The following is a 21,323-nucleotide window of genomic DNA, read 5'->3' as shown; positions in this document are numbered from 1 at the left end:
CAGGAGCACTGGGGAGAGAGGAAATGGAGAGCGAAGAGGAAGAATCCAAGGGCAGCGTAGGGGAGTATGACAGTGGCCCGAGAGATTCCATGAGCTTCTCCAGCGAATCAGAAGATTCCCAGAAGGGGGCGCCTATGGTCAGGGCAAGGGGGGTCCCAGGGGGGACGCACCAGAAACAAGGAAACAGAGGGGAACCCCAAAGCAGCAGTGGGGGATTGGAACCAGTTTCCCCACCAGAGCGTAGTGGGGGGGAAGAGTCACATGTGTCAGGGCCAGCATCTCCTCCAGCGGGGAGAGAGAGTGAGTCAGGGCTGACCACGCCTCCAATGGAGGGGAGGTCAGTTGCAGCTAGCCCCCCCAGAGGGGGAAGCAGTGACAGCAGCAGCAGTGAAACGGTCAGGAGAAAAGTTACCGGCTGGGCGCGCGCGCCAAGTTCAAATGTACAGGCGCGGGGAACAGCAGGAGACCCGGATGGGGAACCAGCTCCTAAAGCCCACCGGAGGGAGGGGGAAGGCTCAGGGGACTCAGCGTCAGAAGAGGCTAGAAAGGGCGAGACCCCAACGGCCAGGCGGAACCAGAGGCGGAAGGAACTGAGGAAGAGGTGGAGTAAGGCTAGAATCTTAAATTGGTGTCAGGGGGGAGGAGACTCAGACGGAGCATCAGCGGTCTAACAGTTGAGACGTAGAGCTGCGCGCTGCGGCTCTGGAAGTGAAACTGAACTTCAATAAAGACTTTGTACCTAACAACGAAGCAGCGTTGGTCCTTTGTGAGCTGGGACCTTGGGCAGCTCTGACAACAACTTTTTTTCCTACAGTAAAACATTTTTGAGTAAACATCTAATATGTTGAAAAGAAGAGATCTGCAGGATTTCCACGGGGAAGGAATTTCACAATATTGTCAGGACTTCTCTGAAAAGGCCATCATAGGCATTCACAATTTCAGCCACTGGGTTTGGAAATATAGAGCAAGACAGGCTCATAAGTGTTCAACAAGAACCAGGAATATGGAACAAAACTGGTAACAGCTGGCATTCTGGCGGTTCCCTCATTGCGAGAAGTGAGGTTACAGGGAACCAAACAGAGTGGCGCTCGCCCTGTGGAACGCCCTCCCTTCAGATGTGAAGGAAATAAGCAGCCATCCTATCTTTAAAAGACATCTGAAGGCAGCCCTGCTTAGGGAAGTTTTTAATATTTAATGCTGTATTGTTTTTAACACTCGATTGGGAGCCGCCCAGAGTGGCTGGGGAAACTCAGCCAGATGGGTGGGGTATATTATTAACCCTAACTCTGGATAATTCTAACTAGGGAGGTTCTGCCCCCAGTTTGCCAACTACGTATCACTCCCCTCATGGTAACACCTTAGACCTTCTTTCCACCCCAGCCAACTAATAACTACTGCAAATGCCCCCTTTGCTCCCAGATACTTCCATCTGTCCCCCTCCAATTCCTTATCTTTCCCTTCTGCCTGTCACCAGAGGACTAAAATGGTCATATTAACCTGCCCTTGCTGGCTTATCTCCCCAACCCCTATTGTCACACCCTTTGCTCGGAGCTGCCCCACCCTTTCCCTGCCTTTATAGCCTGGATAAACTTAAGTAGTAACAGGCAACACGTGGCTAATAATATTCTAACAACATCTTCATAACCTGTATTATTTCACAGTTCTTGAATAGAGAACATGTGGTGGAGATACAACTAATAAAACAGGTCAATATTGTATGAACAAAATGAGAGAAGGTAATCAATCAATATCACTGAGGCAAACAAGCCTATCAATTGTCCCAATCCTGCAATCATGCGATAATAGAAGTTCAAAGCGTAGCATCGAATAAAATTAGACAATATAGTCCAACGGTATAGAAGGAGGCAAACAAGCCTTTCAACAGTCTCAATTATATAACTGTGTATGTTGTAACTCCAATTATATATTCAGCAGTACAACAGAGAGAAATAAAGCAATGACGGTTGCTGTAAAAGACAATGAAACACAGCATTTACTGACTAGTGCTTGATTAATAGAACTCAGATAGCTGCTAAAAATTTCCATCGCATGATATCCAGAATGGCTCACAGGCTGAGCCCAGGTTCCATCAGCGGAAGAGAACAGGGTTCTTCTGGTGCAGCAAAGACAGAGCTATATATCATGGAATTTTATGTTCAGAGGGGTAGATGAGCAACAGCTTCAGCCTCCAATCAAAGAAGATCTTGGAACTTTGCTCATTTTGTTATGTAGGCAGGTGCTTTGCTCTTGACCAGACCAAGGGAATATCTGGGAGACAGGTAAACAGGAAGAGAGTTCTCTCTTTCCCCTACCAGACAGTTCATTGAGAATCAGGCAAAGAAACCAAAAATCAGTGCCTATGTGTTGGCTAGGTTTAGGGGTTATGAATGAAGCAACAGCAGCAAAGCAGTGGTTTATTTCCTCTCCTCCTAGTTGTTGAAACAGGTCCAGATAATGGATTGGTGCTAGTTGAACTGAATCCTCCAAATCCATGGGATACAGAACCCAGAGAGCCTGAAGACCTGGCTTTTGGGGAGGTGCAGGTAAATAAAAATCACCAACTTTTTAATGTACTGGGGCCTGCCTCTATGGCCTAGTGTGCACATGGTGCTGAACTACTGTTTGTTTAACAAACTATGGGTAACTCATGAGTTTTCCCACAGACAATTACAAAAAAATACAGCTTCTTTCTCCCAAGTCTAGTTCATTTCCAAGCTATTATTACATTGTGAATTTGTTCTTTTTTACCTTTAAAAAAAATTAAATTAAAAATGCAGTAAAATGTGTGTGTGTGTGTGTGTGTGTGTTTTGATCCCTCAGACTGCAACAAAATCGGAAAACTGCACAAGCAAATTTACACAAGCAAATTTACTATTTCCAGATTGTGTGCTTTTGCACATTTCTTGGGTGGGGAAGTTTTTGCTGTTGTTGTTTAACAAGTTGTGTGCATGCCCTGTCAGCATCTGATTGGCATAATCGAAATCAGAATGTAGGGACAAACAAAAGAAAATGCTCACTGGTATGAATGGGAAAGATTGAAGTTCCTCCCCAGAGACAAATTCAGACACAAACACATGCAGGTTTAGACTAGTCTGGTCTAATCTGAATGGGGGGAAAGTGAATTAGCAGCTAAATAATGCTCAGCAAGGACAAGCCCAGAGACCCCCAGTTTCTCATTCTCAACATCTTTCACAGTAAAAATTGTCACAATTCATTCAGCCACTCTGTAATCTTCCTATCCTCCTCCAGCAATCCTGAAGTTCTGGATACACCTTAAGTTTGTGGCCTGTTTACTCAGCATTCTTTCAGATTTGCTTGCACAAATCTTACATGTTGTTAGATAATGCCCAGCCTTTATTAAGCATTCATTCTGATGATCAGGGATGATAGAAGTTATAGTCCAAAACATCTGAAGGGAACTTGGCCTCGGCCCAGTACAGTCATACCTCATGTTGCATCCGCTTCATGTTACGTTCTTTCAGGTTATGTCCCATGGCAACCCGGAAGTACTGGAAAGGGTTACTTCCGGGTTTCGCTGCTCGCGCATGCACAGAAGCACAAAATGACATCACGCGCATGCACAGAAGTGGCAAATCACAACCCGTGCACACGCAGACGCGCTGCTGTGGGTTGCGTTCTTTTCATGTTGCGAACGGGCCTCCGGAATGGATCCCGTTCGCAACCAGAGGTACCACTGTATACCTGAAGGAGCATCTCCACCCCCTCCTTTCAGCCCGGACACTGAGGTCCAGCTCCGAGGGCCTTCTGGCAGTTCTCTCACTGCAAGATGTGAGGTTACAGGGAACCAGGCAGAGGGCCTTCTCGGTAGTGGCTCCTGCCCTGTGGAACACCTTCCCATCAGATGTCAAGGAAATAAACAACTATCTGACTTTTAGAAGACATCTGAAGGCAGCCCTGTATCAGAAAATTATTTATGTCTAATGTTTTACAATGTTTTATGTGTTGTAAGCCGCCCAGAGCAGCTGGGGAAACCCAGACAAATGGGTGGATCAGAAATAATAAAATCATTACTGTTATTACTAGGTTGGGGAAGTCTCTCTATGTTTACTGTGCCTCCCAAGAAGGGAACATATTCTCATCATGGCCTTCTCATGTGTCTCCAAGAGGATCTCAACCCAATGCAAGTCTCCCACCCACACCAATTCTGAATGCTCTTAGCAGTTCCTATTTGGCCTCTGGCCTCTGCACAAAGTTTAGATATGCTAGCTACCCATCTGACTGGGCACCCTCCCTACTCAGTGTTAGCCAGAAGCGGGGAGGTGGGGAAACAGGAGCGGATGTGCTTGTGTAAACATAAAAGTACAGAATGTGTGAAACAGAAGTGGCAGTATGTGTGGACCTTTGGGGAGGGGGCACAGTGGAAGCAGACAAAGCAGAGGAAATGTTTTTGGCAGTGGGGCAAGGTCACCTGGTCTCTTTTTTTCCTCTGGGGGTGGCCAAAGGAAGAGGCACTCTCTGCCCAGCTGCATGTTTTGGGGCATAGCAGCCAAAGAGCAAAGCTGTATTTTCTTCTGCAGAAAGGAAGTGGAAATCTTCTCTAACATCCACTCTCAAAATAGCACCATGGGGACATAATAGAATCATAGAACTGTAGAGAAGGAAGGGACCCTGAAGATCACCTAGTGCAACTCCCTGCAATGCAGGAATATGCAGCTGCCCCATACAGGGATCGAACCTGCAACCTTGGCGTCATCAGCACCACGCTCTAGCCTACTGAGCTAGCCACACTAGGAAACAGTTCTTTCCTTTTCAGGCACACAGAACATGACAACACTGATCTGCCTCAGTCTTGGGTTTCTGTTTGCTCTTAGGTAACTTACATAACTCATGCATGTATGGACCTGAAACTTGGAGACAGAAGAATGATCTTCGATCCGTGGCTCGTTGGCCCTGCTTTTGCACGCGGCTGGTGGTTGCTTCATGAGCCTCCTGGCGACTGGTTGGAAAGACTGTGTCATGCAGATCTAATTTACATCAGCCACATGCATTCTGATCATCTCAGGTATCTGTGCATATGATAAAAAAGAGAGGGGAAATTACTTATGCTGTCATCTTAAGCATTCTTACCTGGGGCTGGTGGTGTGCAAGCTGTATGGCTTTGCCCCATGCTGCTCTGGTGACACAGGCATATAAGGAAGCATATAAGTAGGACAAGCCAAAGTTCTGCTTCCTGGATGGCATTTATAAGGAAAGGAAGAACATCATTAGTCGTGCCATTCTTGTGCATAGTTACTGATGCCTGCCACCCCAATCTCCAAGCGGTTTGAGATTCCAGGGATTCCAGGCGCTTACTCAGGGTTCAGTTTCCTTCGGAATGAGGAGCAGTGGAGACTGTGGTGTCTGTAGAATATATGGTTTACAGTGGTACCTCAGGTTACAAATGCTTCAGGTTACAGATGCTTCAGGTTACAGACTCCACTCACCCGGAAGTAGTACCTCAGGTTAAGAACTTTACTTCAGGATGAGAACAGAAATCGTGTGGAGGCAGTGCGGCAGCAGCAGAAGGCCCCATTAGCTAAAGTGGTACCTCAGGTTAAGAACAGTTTCAGGTGAAGAACGGACCTCCAGAACAAATTAAGTTCTTAACCAGAGGTACCACTGTATTTACACATATATACAACCTGAGCCTGCGATGGAGGAGCTCACAACATTAATGGTCCAAGAGGGCCTTGGTCCATAGCCACAGCTTTGGATTCAAGCAGAATCCAATATGCCTATGGGTGGCCTTGAAATGAACTTCACTTGGCTTTCTCACTCTCCAGGAATCCTGGTCCCATTATTTTAGTGCTTTTCACTATATATAGCTGACACACACCCCAGTAAAGTGACTTGAGGATTGACTGAGAGTGGCCACCAAGACCATATAACACCAGTCCTGAAAGACCTACATTGGCTCCCAGTACGTTTCTGAGCACAATTCAAAGTGTTGGTGCTGACCTTTAAAGCCCTAAGCGGCCTTGGTCCTGTATACCTGAAGGAGCTTCTCCACCCCCATTGTCCAGCCCAGACACTGAGATCCAGTTCCAAGGGCCTTCTGGTGGTTCCCACACTGCGAGACATAAAGCTACAGGGAACCAGGCAGGGGGCCTTCTTGGTAGTGGCGGCCTCCCTGTGGACACCCACCCATCAGATGTCAAGGAAATAAACAACTATCTGGCTTTTAGAAGATATCTGAAGGCAACCCTGTTTAGGGAAGTTTTTAATGTTTGATGTTATTTCCTGTTTTTAATATTCTGTTGGGAGCCGCCCAGAGTGGCTGGGGAAACCCAACCAGATGGGTAGGGTAGGTAAAGGTACCCCTGCCCGTACGGGCCAGTCGTGTCCGACTCTAGGGTTGCGTGCTCATCTCGCTCTAGAGGCCGTGAGCCGGCGCCGTCCGAAGACACTTCCGGGTCACGTGGCTAGCATGACAAAGCTGCAGCTGGCAAGCCAGCACCAGCGCAGCACACGGAAACGCCGTTTACCTTCCCGCTATAAAGCGGTCCCTATTTATCTACTTGCACTTAAGAGTGCTTTCGAACTGCTAGGTGGGCAGGAGCTGGGACTGAAAGACGGGAGCTCACCCCACCGCGGGGTGACGAACTGCCGACCATGCGATGGGCAAGCCCTAGGCGCTGAGGTTTTACCCACAGCGCCACCCGTGTCCCTCAATATTCTGTTGGGAGCCGCCCAGAGTGGCTGGGGAAACCCAACCAGATGGGTAGGGTATAAATATGTTATTGTCATTTGTTTGTTTGTTTCTTTCCTACTCTCCTACTTTTCCTATTCTCCAGTTACCCTACACTGAAGAAACTTGTGGAGAGGAGGCCAGATGTGCCCATTTATGTTGGGAAGACAGAACGGCCTGTATTCTGGTACCTCAAACAGAGTGGTGTAAAGCTGACCAATATTAACATTGTCCCATTTGGAGTTTGGCAACAGGTCTGATGTCTTGACATTTTCTGAAGTTTATATTTTCTAAAGTTTGGAAATAATCCAGAAGTTTCTAATCAGAACACTACCAGACCATGAATAAGCAACAATATTTTTTAATTAATTAATTAATTAATTAAAAAAATCCCCTAACACACAATTCTTGCACGCCACCCAAATTTCCAAGCAGCTTGAGACTCCAGGGCTTCCAAATGCTTATGCAGGGTTCAGTTTCCTTGGAACGACAGACAGTGAAGACTGTGGTATCTTTAGGCTATATGGTTTATTTACGCATACAACCTGAGTTTACGATGGAGCGGTTCACGGCATTAACACCTCTTGCTTCTCCCATAGCCACAACCTTGCATTCAAACAGAAATCAAGAATGTCTCTCCCTCCCTCCCTTTCTTTCTTTCACATCTCAACTCTTGTTTTTGCTAGTTGAGGGAGGGGAGCCCACCCATTTGCCCTCTGGTGCATAGCTGCTTCCTTTGTTACCCTAACAACTCACACTTAGGGCCATTACCAAGAAACTGGCCTGGCTATTCTAACAATTGAATACTTGCTGGATCCGGGAATTAGAAGGGACTCAGACATATAGCCTAATACCCACCCACCCCAACAATATTGACAGAATTAGGGAATTGAGGTCCCAATACTCCCAGTACTTATCACTTAATGACCAAAGCAGTTTGAAATATGTTTCTGGGTTGCCACATATATATCCTAAGATGGAATGTAAACATATAAGGTGAGCCGATGAAGCAAGACTCCTGACTCAAGTTGACTCTGCTTCATGTTGACTCTTGTTGGGGGCCATGAATGAGTGCTCTTTGCTGGTTCCCACAGCAACCACTAGCTCACCACCTCATGCTACTTGGACATGTCCAACCAGTTCAGAGACAACTGGTGGACCTAATCACCAGACTATCATCTGATCCACAAGGAACTACTCAGCGTTCCTCAAAAATATCCTATCCTTGTTGCTACTGAAATGTATTCTGAGGAGGAGGAGGTGCATTACTAACACCAATAACACCAGAGGGTGCATTACTAACAATAAGTTTAATAGTAACAAGATACTTATGGATAAATAACCATGCAGCAGACTGTTGCTTGCAATTAAGGTTGGGTAAATCTGTCAATGTCAATTTCTATTGGTTTCTATCCATCCTGATCTTAAACACAGTTCTCAACAGTTCTACATAACCTTGCATTTAAAAAACCAACCAACCAACCACAACAACAACAACATGTTCATGGAAGTTGATCAGGATTTTATTCAAATTTATTCTATTATACACATGTTTCTATGCAATTTCCCCTAATATACACCTTAGGGAGCCATAGCACACCAATGCCATTCTAGATTGCATTCCAATAACTTTTTTTAAAAAAAATAATTTTTATTAACCGACCAATCAAATCAAATCAAATCACATAAATTCCAAATTACAAAGCCGAATTTTAAATTTTTGTTGGGGGTACCCATATTTCAAGTTCCGAAGGGGATCCAATCATCTTATTGCTGCTGCTTTAATGTCCACAAATCTGTCCAAATAATGTTCACAATTCTATCCAATCCTTTCTTGTTGTTTTCCATATCTCTTCTTGTTATTTTCATATATTTTTCCTTTCTCTTTGTGACCTCTGATAGTCTCCACAAGCAGATTGAAAAAAATTGTAATCCTGTGTGGGTTCTTCCATTCGTCCAAGAGTCATATCTCGTTAATCTTCACAGGCCTGTCACTCCCTTTCTCAGTCCTCTGAGGAGGCTCTGCTAGTAATCCAGTATGAAAACAAATCCATAGCTTCCTCCTCCCGATCATCAATCTTTCGACAGAACCTGCCAACATGGCGACCTCTTTTTATTCCTGTGTCATTCCAAAAGCCCTTGTTCTTTTCTCGATCTCCATAAGGCAGACTTTTGGTTAGTAATTCATTTCAACACAGTTTTTAATCATCCTGCTTAGGTCAGTTATGCAACGGTTCTTTCTTGGGGAGGGATTATTGGTTAATCACATAGAAGAAAAGAAAAAAAGTCCCCCCCATCCAGTCCTGACATACCGAACCTTTGATGTATCTTCTTCATGATATATTCCTGTTAAATCCAACCCGTCGCTCTACTTTCACAGAGGTCTCTTCAATTAGCAGTCTTCACTCCCATTCTTCACTTGAAATATGTGCATTTGCTTCTTTCTAATTGTTTATTTCGAGCTGCTGCAACCAGTGCGCGATCAGAGACAGCGTCCGGGAGAGCCGGACCCACACAAGGGCTTTGTGCCTAGTGCCCTCACCCACTTCTTTCGAATCCAGGGGTGATTATGGCCACAGCAGGCAAGGCAGCGTTCCCCATATCCTTGGGGCAACGAGGGAGGCTGCATACTCCCATATCAGCCTCTTAATTACCTCGTGTGAGCCGGAGGTATTGTCGGCCATCTTCCAATGTGCCCCTAGCGGCCCCCTGTATTCCAATAACTTTTTAAAGGGATTACAGCCAATCATAGACACTGTTTTCTATAAATAAAAATGTCCATGTCAAAATTCATAGTAACATATGCTTTGATTTCTTTTAAGGTGGACAGGAATCTTAGATTTATGATACTGATGGATGGTGTTCATCCTGAAATGGATACTTGCATCATTATTGAATATAAAGGTACCTGAATGTAACAGTAATTACTATGTTGCATTTGATACTTTTTTGTACTGTGTTTCAAATAAAACAGTGGAATGATTCAGATACTCTGTATGATTAGTGCAATTTTTCTGTTTTCCAGCTTTGACCTACTTTGAGGTTATTCGTAACTTCAGATTATTGTACAAAAGTAAAGAAAAAACATTCTTGCTCCTTTACACTTCAGGTTTCTAACAAAAGCTCCCAGTGCCTAAAATATGGTCCTTTCACCTTGCTCTGAAATCTCAGCCAGTTCTGGCCTGGTCTTTCTGGGAAGATGTTGGGACACAATTTTAATTGAGAGTTTATCTTCGCATAGGGCACAAAATTCTGAATACAGTGGACTGCACCAGGCCCAATGGTGGAAAGCTTCCTGAGAAGGTTGACCTCATGATGAGTGACTTTGCAGGTGGAGCGTCAGGATTCCCAATGGTATACAGCGGAGGAAATTTCACTGGTAATGAACCAATGCATTCTTCTAGATAAGATGTCCATTTTTCATAATATTTTGAAGCCTCCATTAGCCAACACTTTTATTTCAAGCCAACACCTCCCTTATCTCTTGAGAGACAAACTAGCAAGCACACACAGCAACATAATTTTTTAAATTTGCCCCAAAGAAAAACATGGAGGCAAATTTAAAAAATTATGTTGCTGTGTGTGCTTGCTAGTTTGTTTGTTTTTTTTAATTTGCCCCAAAGAAAAACATGGAGGGGCAGAAGAAGATTGGAAGAAATTTAAGGACTATTTACAGAAACATTGCAAAATTAATGAACTTTGAAAGATGCTGGATTGAATTTATGTGGTCTCTAGCTGTTATGGTAAAAAGAATTGGGAAAAATATTGTTTAAGTTACAAAATTTAAGAAGTTGATTGGAAAATAAGGTGTTAGTTAAATGGAGTGTTAAGAGATTAGGATTTGCTGGATAAACAATTTGAACTAGAAAACAAGAAGGGGAGGTATGAGGAAGTCAAGGAAACATGTTATTGAAAATTGATATTGAAATTGATTTGTTTTTAATATTTTTTTTCTTTTTCTTTTTTGTTTGTATAAAATTGAAAACTCTAATAAATATTTATAAAAAAAAAGAAAAACATGGAGGAAACGTGAGAAGAAGCAAGAGCTCTTTCTATGTTGTCAGATACCAACCCAACAACATAAACCAGGCATTGGCAAACTCCGGCCCTCCAGATGTTTGGGACTACAATTCCCATCATCCCTAGCTAACAGGACCAGTGGTCAGGGATGGTGGGAATTGTAGTCTCAAACATCTGGAGGGCTGGAGTTTGCCTATGCCTGACATAAGCATACCCAGGCAACGTTAACCATCAAAACTAAAACCCACCCAGGCAACAAACAAAAAAACGCTCACCCCCAACTCAAGCATACCTGGGCAACATCCATCCCCGTCCCACTGAAATCTGCCCAATCAAATGTGTGTGTACATGTGTGTATATGTTTGTTTGTTTGTATACACACACACACACACACACACACACAGACACACACTGTTCCTGGACTCACAATGAAGAACTCATACCACAAACACTTGGTGACCAAAAGCAGCAAAAGGTCCATGTCAATTAACCCAGAAGAGTATTTAAAAGCTTGAAAAAATTATGGAATACCCCAGGCATAGGCAAACTCCGGCCCTCCAGATGTTTGGGACTACAATTCGCACCATCCTTGACCACTGGTCCTGTTAGCTAGAGATGATGGGAATTGTAGTCCCAAACTCTGGAGGGCCGGAGTTTGCTATGCCTGGAATACCCCCTTGTCTGTTATCATGTACAGGCATTCTGGGACCCTGCACACTTGAGTGAAATGCACATAAGTGGGAGGCCTGCCGCAGTAAATACATCTTCCTGCCCAACAGCTGTTGAGTGGGGTAGCGCAGCAGTAGCAAAAGCTTCCGCGTACCATTTTTGAGCCGTGGGAGTCTTATTTTCTGGACTTTTGGCTCACTGATGTCCCTCTGGGAAGGGTCTCCTCATGAACCACAAAGGCTTTCCAGGTCTCTCCTGACATTTCAGGTTAGAATTGAATTATTTATTTATTTCCCGGCGCCATGCATATACGCAGCCGCATGCAAGTCGATTGTGCACAAGTGGAGGGAGGGATGCCTGTAGCAGTGAGACAGATCTTCTGTGCAGTCTCTTCCCCCGATTTCTTTCCACTGGACAGATGGCCCTTCTAGATTTCTCTTGCTCTGCTTCAAGTGTGAAGGTGATGCTGATGGATGTGATCAATAATAATAATTAGTAATGAAGAACATAACTTAAAATCTTTGTGGGACAATTAAGATTCCCGCCCCCCCGGATTGCACAACCTAGGTCCAATAAGTGCTTTTGTTTTTCAGAGGAGAAGAAAGCCCAGTTTATTAAAATCGAAAGGAAGAAGCTGTTGAATTACAAGGCCCAGCTAGTTACTGATCTGAAGCCCAAAATCTACTGTCCTTTTGCGGGATATTTTGTCGAAGCTCATCCTTCTGACAGGTACTGTCTTCCTGTTCACTCTTTAGTCACCAGTTGTATCACAATAATTTTGCACAAATGTGATCAGTGACGATGTGTGAAGCAATGTGTGAACTGAAATGGAGCTAGCCTGCAAGATTTGCACTCCTCCAAATTTTGCAGTGCATTTCTCCAGCCAAACGGTGTTTGCAAAAATGCATACATTGGGGAAAGGTGTACATAAAAATAAAGATATTAGTGAAAATAACATACAAAAACGCATTATAGTAAGGGAAATTGCTTGCGAAAATGTGCACATTAGTCAAAACTGCATATTAAAATGTGTCTATTAGGAGAAATTTGCACTGAAATGCTGGTGATTTTTCGGGATGATTTTAAAAACAAACTGCAAATTGCTGGAAAATGTGGAGAACTGAATTTCAGACTGGAAAAATAAGAAAGTGAGAGAATAGAAATTAACAGATCCTTCCATTCTTATTCCCCCCCCCCTTTGCAAATAAATAAATTAAAATGCCACCTGCTTTGAATTTTTAATGGAGGTGGGGGTTATTATAGGCATTTCTGTGTAATGTGTGGTTAGCCCTTTCCTACCTAATAATGTGATTAGCATTTAAGCCTAAGAAGAAGACTATCAAATAATGCTGGAATCAGCTGCAGAAACACTGTAAAATTAATGAATGTTAAAATGATGTTGGATTGAAAATAAGTGGCATTAGCGACAAAGTTAATAAGAATATGCAAAAATGAATTGATAATGGATGAAAATATAGAGTTATAATATGTTAAGATACAGAGTTAAGATAAATGAAAGAGGGTAAGGATTTGCTGATTTGATTATTTAAATGGGAATACAAAAAGGGGAGGTGTGAGGAGGCCAAGGAAATAAGATAATGAGTTCAAAGTTACAAAAAACGGATTTGTTTTTAATTCTTTTTTAGTTATTTGTCTTTTGTCTTTTGTATTTTTATTCCTCTTTTTTCTTTTTCATGTATTTTTCTATGTTCTCTTTTTTGTATCTTTTTCTTTTTATATGACTTTTTTTCGTTTTGTAAACTTATGTTTTTGTAAAACTTCAATAAATGTCTTTTATAAAAAATAATAATAATGCTGGAATCAGTGCTGTGTTCCTTTCCAACCTATTTTCATAATTTCTACCATGGCACAGAATGTATTAGCTTATTACCAATTGGTAAATGCCCTTCTAAATGTGGAATAAATCTTCCACTAGTAGAAAAATTATTTTATCATTGCAGGAGAGACTTGCCAATAAAAGTGAAATTAAATCCAAGGTTGTCTTGTCCTGGTCTGATAGCAGTGAGGCAGGGCAGGACCACAGACAGCTCCAAGTGAAGAACTTGCTCTGAGTAGGGTTGAGATCACTCTGAGCTTTTAAAGTTTTGGAACCCAGACTACCTGTCCCTAAATCCATCCTCTTGTTGAGGATAACTACAGATTCTTAAGCATTCTGACCTGAAGAGAGGGACTCTTCATCTGTTCCATAGCTTTATTGAACTTGCTACACCACTTCATCAGTAAGGTACTGTGGGAGATAAAGCTATAGTTTGTTAAGGATGCTGGAAACTATGGTTCTGTAAGGGGGAAACTACACTTCCCATGATTCTTTGGGGAAATTCATGTGCTTTAAGTGTATGGTGCAGATCTGCACCATCTATCTTCAACTATCTTCCACTTAATCTTGTTCTCTTGTACAAGTAAACAATGCTAGTGGCTATTTTCCTTCCACTCATGATATTGTGTCTCCAGTGCTATGGAAACATCCAATTGTGTGTCTTTCCTTAACCTAGTTACATCAAAGAAACAAATCTCAAAAATGACCCAGAGGAGTTGAACAGACTAATTAAAAAAAAATCTGAAGAAGTTTCAACATGGACACCAAAACCTGGAGCCACTTTGGACCTGGCAAGGATGCTCAGAGATCCAACAGACAGGTAATCCTAATGTACTTCAAATTAAGTATTTATTGAATTTCTATAATTAGGTTTCGAATGTTTGTAATGCCAATAAATCTGTTAACCAGTTTTTATTGAAGTGCTTCACTGGTGTGGGCAGGAGAAGCATCTTCATAAAGTTGAGAAGGGAGAGGAAGTCTTGAGATTGAATTTGAGAACTCTGTGCCATTTCATGGGGCTAACAAGCACCCAAACTACTCATTCGCCTTTGAAGAGCAGTAAAGAAAGGGCTCTTACAAGGCAAAGTTAGGGGCTATTGTGACACCAGCATGTAGTGAACCAGTCTTCCCCTTCTTCTTCTTCTTCTTCTTCTTCTTCTTCTTCTTCTTCTTCTTCTTCTTCTTCTTCTTCTCCTCCTCCTCCTCCTCCTCCTCCTCCTCCTCCTCCTCCTTCTCCTCCTCCTCCTCCTCCTTCTTCTCCTTCTCCTTCTTCTTTTTCTTCTTCTTCTTCTCCTCCTCCTCCTCCTCCTCCTCCTCCTCCTCCTCCTCCTCCTCCTTCTTCTCCTTCTCCTTCTTCTTCTTCTTCTTCTTCTTCTTCTTCTTCTTCTTCTCCTCCTCCTCCTCCTCCTCCTCCTCCTCCTTCTCCTCCTCCTCCTCCTCCTCCTCCTTCTCCTCCTCCTCCTCCTTCTTCTTCTCCTTCTTCTTCTTCTTCCCCTTTTCCCATTATAGATTTCAAAATTCCAGTGATAATCTGAACCATGCGGCAGGTTTCAAACATTCCAGCAATTTGTAAGGTCCCTTGCTAATTTAGCAAAATCTTTTCCCCAAACAGTCAAAGTGTCATTCTTCTATCCGTGTTGAATAAATCTACCATGCTAATTTTCTGTGAGTTGAATCCAGATTGCCCTTAAATGTTTAGTAGCCATTCGTCTGTCTTGAGACAATGGAGTGTGCTTCCAAGGGTAAAGTCAAACCGCTGGAGAAATGTAAATGGGTATAAAATGCTACCTTGCAACAACACTGAAGGATGGGTCATCTGAATTATTGCAAGTTTGGGGTCAGCAGATAAATAAGAAATAGAAAGTAGGGCTATTCGTTTTATCTGCAGTTAGACTCGCTCTGTGAATCAGAGAGATATGATATGCATGGATTTTGACTACAGTTAGTCAATGCAGTTATTAATTGTCTATTTTCTCTCTCTTAGTTTAGGAATTGTTGATCCTCCAGAAGGGACAAAAATTTTCAAGGACTCATGGGATTTTAAGCCATACTTACACACTCTTGGAGCTGCAGTTGATGATGATATTTTTCTCTATCCTTCCTGGGTGAAAGAATATTATCAATGGGCTGGATTTAAAGGCTATAACCTTGTGATAAGGGTGAGTAGGTCTATACAAGCATTTATCAAATGCAAGATATTATTTACTTCAGGGACAAATTCTAAAAGAATATCTGTTTTCAATTGCTTTAGCAAAGAAAAGCAAACACCTTTTAAAGAACAACATGAAATGGATGGTGACAGTTTGGGACATACAGTTGCTGTTAACAATTTAAAATTTAATTTTGGGATATAAAAATTTTTAAAAATTTCAACTTTTCGGACATATACCAATTAAGATGACAATTATATTTAAGTGACAGTCAATATTTCTTCTCGAACTATAAATCTCTCTCTGTGTGTGTTTTTCTCTAACACAGCAAGACAATTTCTTTTATTCTCATTTTAAAGGAGCCCTTCTCTTCAAAGAATTATGACTTCCTACCTCAAATTCAGCTCATAAAAAGTTGGATTAAAAAAGTCAAAACAAATAAACTACTACACAGAGAGGACAAAGACCTTGAAAATTGGAACATAATATATTAAATATAAGGCAGCAATCCTAAAGTCGCATGCCTGTAACTAAGTAAGCACAACTGAATTCAGAAGAACTTCACGGTTGAGCACCAAGAGTAAATGGGAGAATCAGGCAAAAACCAAATAGTTTGGGGGATTGCACAACATCTATTTGAAATGACAACCTCCTCTTGTTGTTTATATCCCATAACTAGGTAATAGAAACTGATGATGATTTCAGTCCTTTGCCTGGAGGGTACAACTACTTAGTGGATTTTTTGGACTTATCTTTTCCAATGGAAATACCAAACCGGGACTGTCCATTCGAGGAAGTAAGGATTACAAATGTATATCTTCTCATGTTCTCAAATATAGAAATATATATATAACATTTCCTTCAAGGACAACAATTTACTTTCACTTATTTCTGGTGACAGGGATTTGGGGGGGACGACTATAAAGCTGTGTGTGTTTAATTCAGTATACTAGCACTTAGAATGCACAATTCTTATGCTTTTTATATATAGTTTGTTAAAATATTGTCATGGTTCTCATTGTGTGAAGTGAATCCCTTTGAGCTTATTTATGCAACACTTCCATGCCCTTGTTGTTTCAGAGTGTTCAGCTTATGATACCACCACTCAGCCTTCTTTCAATAGTTTTGTAGCAGTGTTGGGATCTGCTTTCAGTTTTGCTGTGGCTTCAGTTCTTGACCCAAGCAGAGAAATTCCTGTCATCTTAAGGTTAATGTGAACCACCCCAAGGATATGGCATTAGCTGCTGGAAAAGGCCTGAGCAAAGGCTAAGATAAAAAGCAGGGTGGAGAAGAGGGCACTGAGTGAAATGCAGAAAGGGAATATGGGAAAAGGCAGGAAAACAGAGGGCATGAGACTAGGCCTTCTGAAAATACAATATGGCAATTATAAAGTGTCCTCCCAGACCATTAAGAGTCCTGCTTCTAGCTCTAGCTGACTCCACACAAAATGTCCGCTGATGAGTAGAGTCACAAGGCAGCTTCTCATTTTAATTTAGGAAATGTATTTGTAATTTTGAAACATACAAGAACTACATTTTGGTTACAGCCAGCACTTAGAAATGTTAGCTGGCCAAACATATGGACAGCAACAACCTTATTTCGAGGGGGCGTGTTAGGAAAAGGGACAGAGACCTGCTTATTCTCTCTTTGTTGTGTTATTTCAGGATGCCACTAAGAGTAAAAAACAGTCATGCCTAATCATTTTTAATATGAGAAGATATTATTTGTGTTCACACCAGAACACAGCAGCAGAATTAGATACTAATTATGTTCTCACATTAACACTAAACCATGATTTCTTTAATCAAGGCTTGTTCAACAAACCATCAGTTGTCTCACAGATGAGCAAACAAACCATGGCTTGTTTTTTCAAAGCTTGGTTTTCCGGCTGTGGTTACCTTGTGCTTAGCAGTCTTGGAAGCATCTTCATAAGCAACATTGTTGGGTTCAGATATAACATAGTTAAAGCAAGCCATGGTTCACAAGCCAACAACAAACTATGGCTTCACACCATGGTTTCTTGGCAGAAAAGAAACCATGGTAAGTCTGCTGGGATGGATTTGCGTATTCAAACAAACCATAGTTAAGCTAAGCAAGCCATGTCTCCCTTAGTGATATGTATGAACTGTGGACAATGTGGTTATATCATGGGCATCTTCCAGAACAGAAGCAGCGCCTGGCATCCAAACAGCCACACAACCAGCTCTGTGTGCCAAAGAGAGTTTTGGACTTGTGCTTCACGAACAGCAGTGTCCCCAACACCAGGCAAGCTACCTTTGAAATTGAAGCAGAACTTTCAGAATTTTCAGTAGGACAGAAAGAAAGAAAATGAGAACTGAAGGTGGTCTTTGGATTCTGCCTATTGGCTGTATTAATGTATCAAATAAAATTGATGCCAGATTTTCATGTACTTTGTCCTTCTCTGCAGATAAAAGCCCGAGTTAGTGTAATGAGGCACACAGTGAAACATGGATTGCCCTGGGATGATCTGTATATAGGATTCCAAACCAGGCTACAACGTGACCCTGACATATATCATCACCAGTAAGCCCATTTGTTTCTGTTGTTGCCATGCTAATGCCAGTCACTAGTATTTGATATAGAATTGTTTTGAAATTGTTCCTTGAAAGCATACGTCTAGGTGTAAATCATTAAGCTGGTGTCAACTGGCATAGCCTCGTTGATTATAGTTTTCCCATTCCTTATGCCTCTAGAATACAATGTAAGAAATGGATTCTGTTGTGAACAGAAGCCTGTCTTGAAACAAGTCACTTTATCCCTCATAACGGTTCCAAAGGGGAAAGATACAGAAGCAGCTGTGACTGCATCTATTATTATACAAGTTTGAAAGTCCATGGATTTTTGTGGGGGGGGGGTTTAAGCAATGAGAGGGGTAGAAATGTTCAAAGCATTTTTTAAAAAAGAATTGCAGCTGAACAATTATCACGTGGTCCAGAAAGCATGTTAATTAAGCATGCATTTATCTATTCTGTCTCTTTGCAAAACCAATAATTACTTAATCCCTATAGCAAAACAATCTAATCGGATTTACTTCTAATTAACACACTTGGATCTATACCTAATAGCAATCAAAAGTTAAGAGTGAGTCTTGAAAATTCTATTCTTTTTTCCTTCATAAATACAAAGGACTCAGTGTCATTAGACACTAGTTTGTACATCCCGTTTGTCAATGTATCATTCATTTTCTACCAAATGTTACTTCATTTTGTACACTGCTGCTGGGTCTTGAACTCAGAGCCTTGGGGTTTGTGTCCAGCTGCCCCTTTTTGGTGAGACACTGTATAGTTCAGTACAGTGTGCTCAGACATTGGACTGACTGCACTCACCTAGGTGGGCTATAGGATCCTTCAGGACAGGAAGAAAAGTTTTAGAGGGCTTCCTGGTCCAGTCAAGTCTGCTTCGGCAACAAGGGCTTCCTGAGCTTGGTCATGCTTCTGTATTCCTTGGTCCTGCTTGGCTTCTGCTCCTGTCTCCTGTCTGTCTTCTTGATCCTAGTTTATTCTTTGGTTTTGACTTGCTCTACAGTCCTGACTACTGGCTTGGTCTACAACCCCTGCGTCTTCTCTCATGCCAGACAGAGGTTGCTATCCATAACCCAACCTTGACAGCAGCCAGCCTAAAGTTACCAAAATATCTTCAACTGTAAACAAAACTGATTTCAGCAGATGAGCTGATACAACCATGCAGCTTCCTAGTGGTGCTATGCACAAGGATAAGATTGTAATTATCTGGATGCTTTAATAGATCATATAGATGCTCTAAATTCTGTTAATGTTTAATTGTTTCTTTAATGATTCCACACACACACAATCTTCTTAGCTGTTTCTATTTTATCTGTGAAGCACTTTGAGTTCCTTTTTAGGGGAAAATGCAGGATATAAAGAAAGATAATAATATTAAGTAAAAACAAAACAAAACAAACAAACAAGTGTTCACAAATTGCTACTGAAAAGCTGTGTGGTCTTATCACCACGTATGTTGCTATTTCACCCTGGAACCAGGCATGTGAAGCTGCCATATAGATTAGAGGCCATTGGTTCATTGAGCTCTGTATTGTCTGCACAGTACATCAGGAGTGGCCAACATGTTGAATCCAGATGTAGGACTACAAATCCCATAATCCCCAGAGAGCATGGACCATGGACATGGATTATGGGAGTTGTAGTCCAACAACATATTGACCAACATATTGACCAACACATTGGCCAGCCCTGCTGTGTCCAGTAACTGGCTGTTCTCTAAGGTCTCAGGAGTCTTTCCCAGCCCTGCTATGGATGGTGGGGATTGAACCCAGGATGTTTTGCATGCATGGGCTTTATCACTGAGTTACAATCCTTTTCCCAAGTCCATGAAGGGTTCCCAAGCCTGTGGACTGGGACATAGTGAACAAGTTGATCCAAATTTAATGTACCAGTAGCTACTGTCCTTCTCTGTGTAACTGTTTTTGTTTTCTTATATTTTTAAAGGTTTTGGAATCATTTCCAAATGAAACTTCCTCTGACCCCACCAGTCTTTCTTGGCACAATGCAAACAAAATCTGAATTGAAAGAAAATTGTTGTGCAGCCAACCAAGTTGATGATAAGTGCCTGCCTACTAAGGTTTAGTCTTCTCTGCTTCCTCTGTGGAAAAGTGAAATGGATAAAAACTCTGCTACGCTTACTGAATAATCGTGTCCCTATACTATGTGAATTTCCTCTAAAAACAATTTAAGATTCACACACCCTCCCTTCCGTCATTGATTTTCTTTGCAAGTACTACCTAGAAGCACGGGTTTGAAAAATCTGAAACTGTTTGGTTGGTGTATGGAATTTTGGGATTCTAAAATTGTTTTAACTACTTGTTGCCTAGAAAAACCTTGGTTTATGGGGTGATGAAATAAAAGCAATAAATCAACTAGGCTGTGTGCACCTTACCATTTACTGTAGCTCCAGTGGACTTCAGCTGATTAGAGCATGGTGCCGATAGCGCCAAGGTTGCAGGTTCGATCCCCATGTGGGACTGCTGCATATTCCTGCATTGCAGGGGGTTGGACTAGATCAGCCCTCCAGATGTTTTGGGGCTACAACTCCCATTATCCCTAGCTAACAGGACCAGTAGTCAGGGATGATGGGAGTTGTAGTCCCAAAACATCTGGGGGGGCTGAGTTTGCCTATCCCTGGAGTAGATAATCCTCAGGGTTCCTTCCAACACTACAATTGTGTGATTCCATCCATTTGTTGAATCCAGACGCAGATGACGCTATCCACAATCCACAGGTATCCCATAATTTCTTCTGAAATACTGTGTTTTGATGTGGTTTTCCACAAGCCAGCTGTACTCCAACTTGAAAATCATAGATTTATTCTATGCATGGTGAATCCCAGGTGTGTGCAATTAAAACATTTCCCTGTGTTGCATTCCTTGAGGAGTTGAGAATGGACACCAAGAATTCCATCTTACCTTTTCTATAAATGATAATTCTAAATGCTGTCAAACAATCAAAATGGAAACAAGGGAATAAGAAACCATGTATTCAACACATAACATGGTGTTGAATACATGGTTTCTTATTCCCTTGTTTCCATTTTGATTGTTCTTAGAATTTATTGACATGATTCACTTTAAAATCTTTAATAAAAGCAATGTTTTAAAAAAACCAAATCAAGCTGAGCTTTTATATTTAAAAATGATTTCCCATTTTTCTCTCATTTTCTGATAATTTATTTGTCTAGTTGTTTATTTAAGCCCAGGGCCTTGGAGGGGAGGGGGGGACGAAATCAAAGTGAGCAGTCATGGGGGGTAATTGTTTCTGTTATTTTTCTGGCAGGAGAAGGAGTTATGCTTCATGTTTTCTGTATTATTGGTTATGAAAAATTAGTAAGAGGGTAAGTTGGGAGGAAAGTTGAACAAATGAAGGCAATCATTATTTCCAAACTTGTTGGAATGAAGGAACATTGC

The 21,323-nt window shown here is 41.9% G+C and overlaps 1 protein-coding gene across 4 annotated transcripts in view; it reads left to right on the top strand.

The window, feature by feature from the left end:
• Nucleotides 1-20,053, top strand: part of LOC310767064 (cytidine monophosphate-N-acetylneuraminic acid hydroxylase-like) — a 46,441-nt gene extending 26,388 nt beyond the window's left edge. For 3 of the 4 annotated variants that reach the window (XM_083623897.1, XM_083623895.1, XM_083623896.1), the window contains exons 4-14: nucleotides 2,434-2,543; nucleotides 4,833-5,023; nucleotides 6,795-6,942; nucleotides 9,511-9,592; nucleotides 9,930-10,067; nucleotides 11,971-12,106; nucleotides 13,891-14,034; nucleotides 15,199-15,373; nucleotides 16,044-16,160; nucleotides 17,793-17,908; nucleotides 19,852-20,053. In XM_083623897.1, coding sequence (XP_083480023.1) covers nucleotides 2,434-2,543; nucleotides 4,833-5,023; nucleotides 6,795-6,942; nucleotides 9,511-9,592; nucleotides 9,930-10,067; nucleotides 11,971-12,106; nucleotides 13,891-14,034; nucleotides 15,199-15,373; nucleotides 16,044-16,160; nucleotides 17,793-17,908; nucleotides 19,852-19,990 — 1,496 coding nt within the window. In that variant the 3' untranslated portion in view covers nucleotides 19,991-20,053. The remainder of the gene's footprint in view (nucleotides 1-2,433; nucleotides 2,544-4,832; nucleotides 5,024-6,794; nucleotides 6,943-9,510; nucleotides 9,593-9,929; nucleotides 10,068-11,970; nucleotides 12,107-13,890; nucleotides 14,035-15,198; nucleotides 15,374-16,043; nucleotides 16,161-17,792; nucleotides 17,909-19,851) is intronic. The other variant, XM_083623898.1, reaches the window with a different exon arrangement.
• The last annotated feature ends 1,270 nt before the right edge of the window (nucleotides 20,054-21,323 follow it).

Source organism: Podarcis filfolensis (genome assembly GCF_964270895.1).
Source record: "Podarcis filfolensis genome assembly, chromosome: 7".
In the NCBI taxonomy this organism is placed as follows: domain Eukaryota; kingdom Metazoa; phylum Chordata; class Lepidosauria; order Squamata; family Lacertidae; genus Podarcis; species Podarcis filfolensis.
Note: the sequence above shows the minus strand (reverse complement) of the source record. Positions and strands in the feature narration are given on the sequence as shown.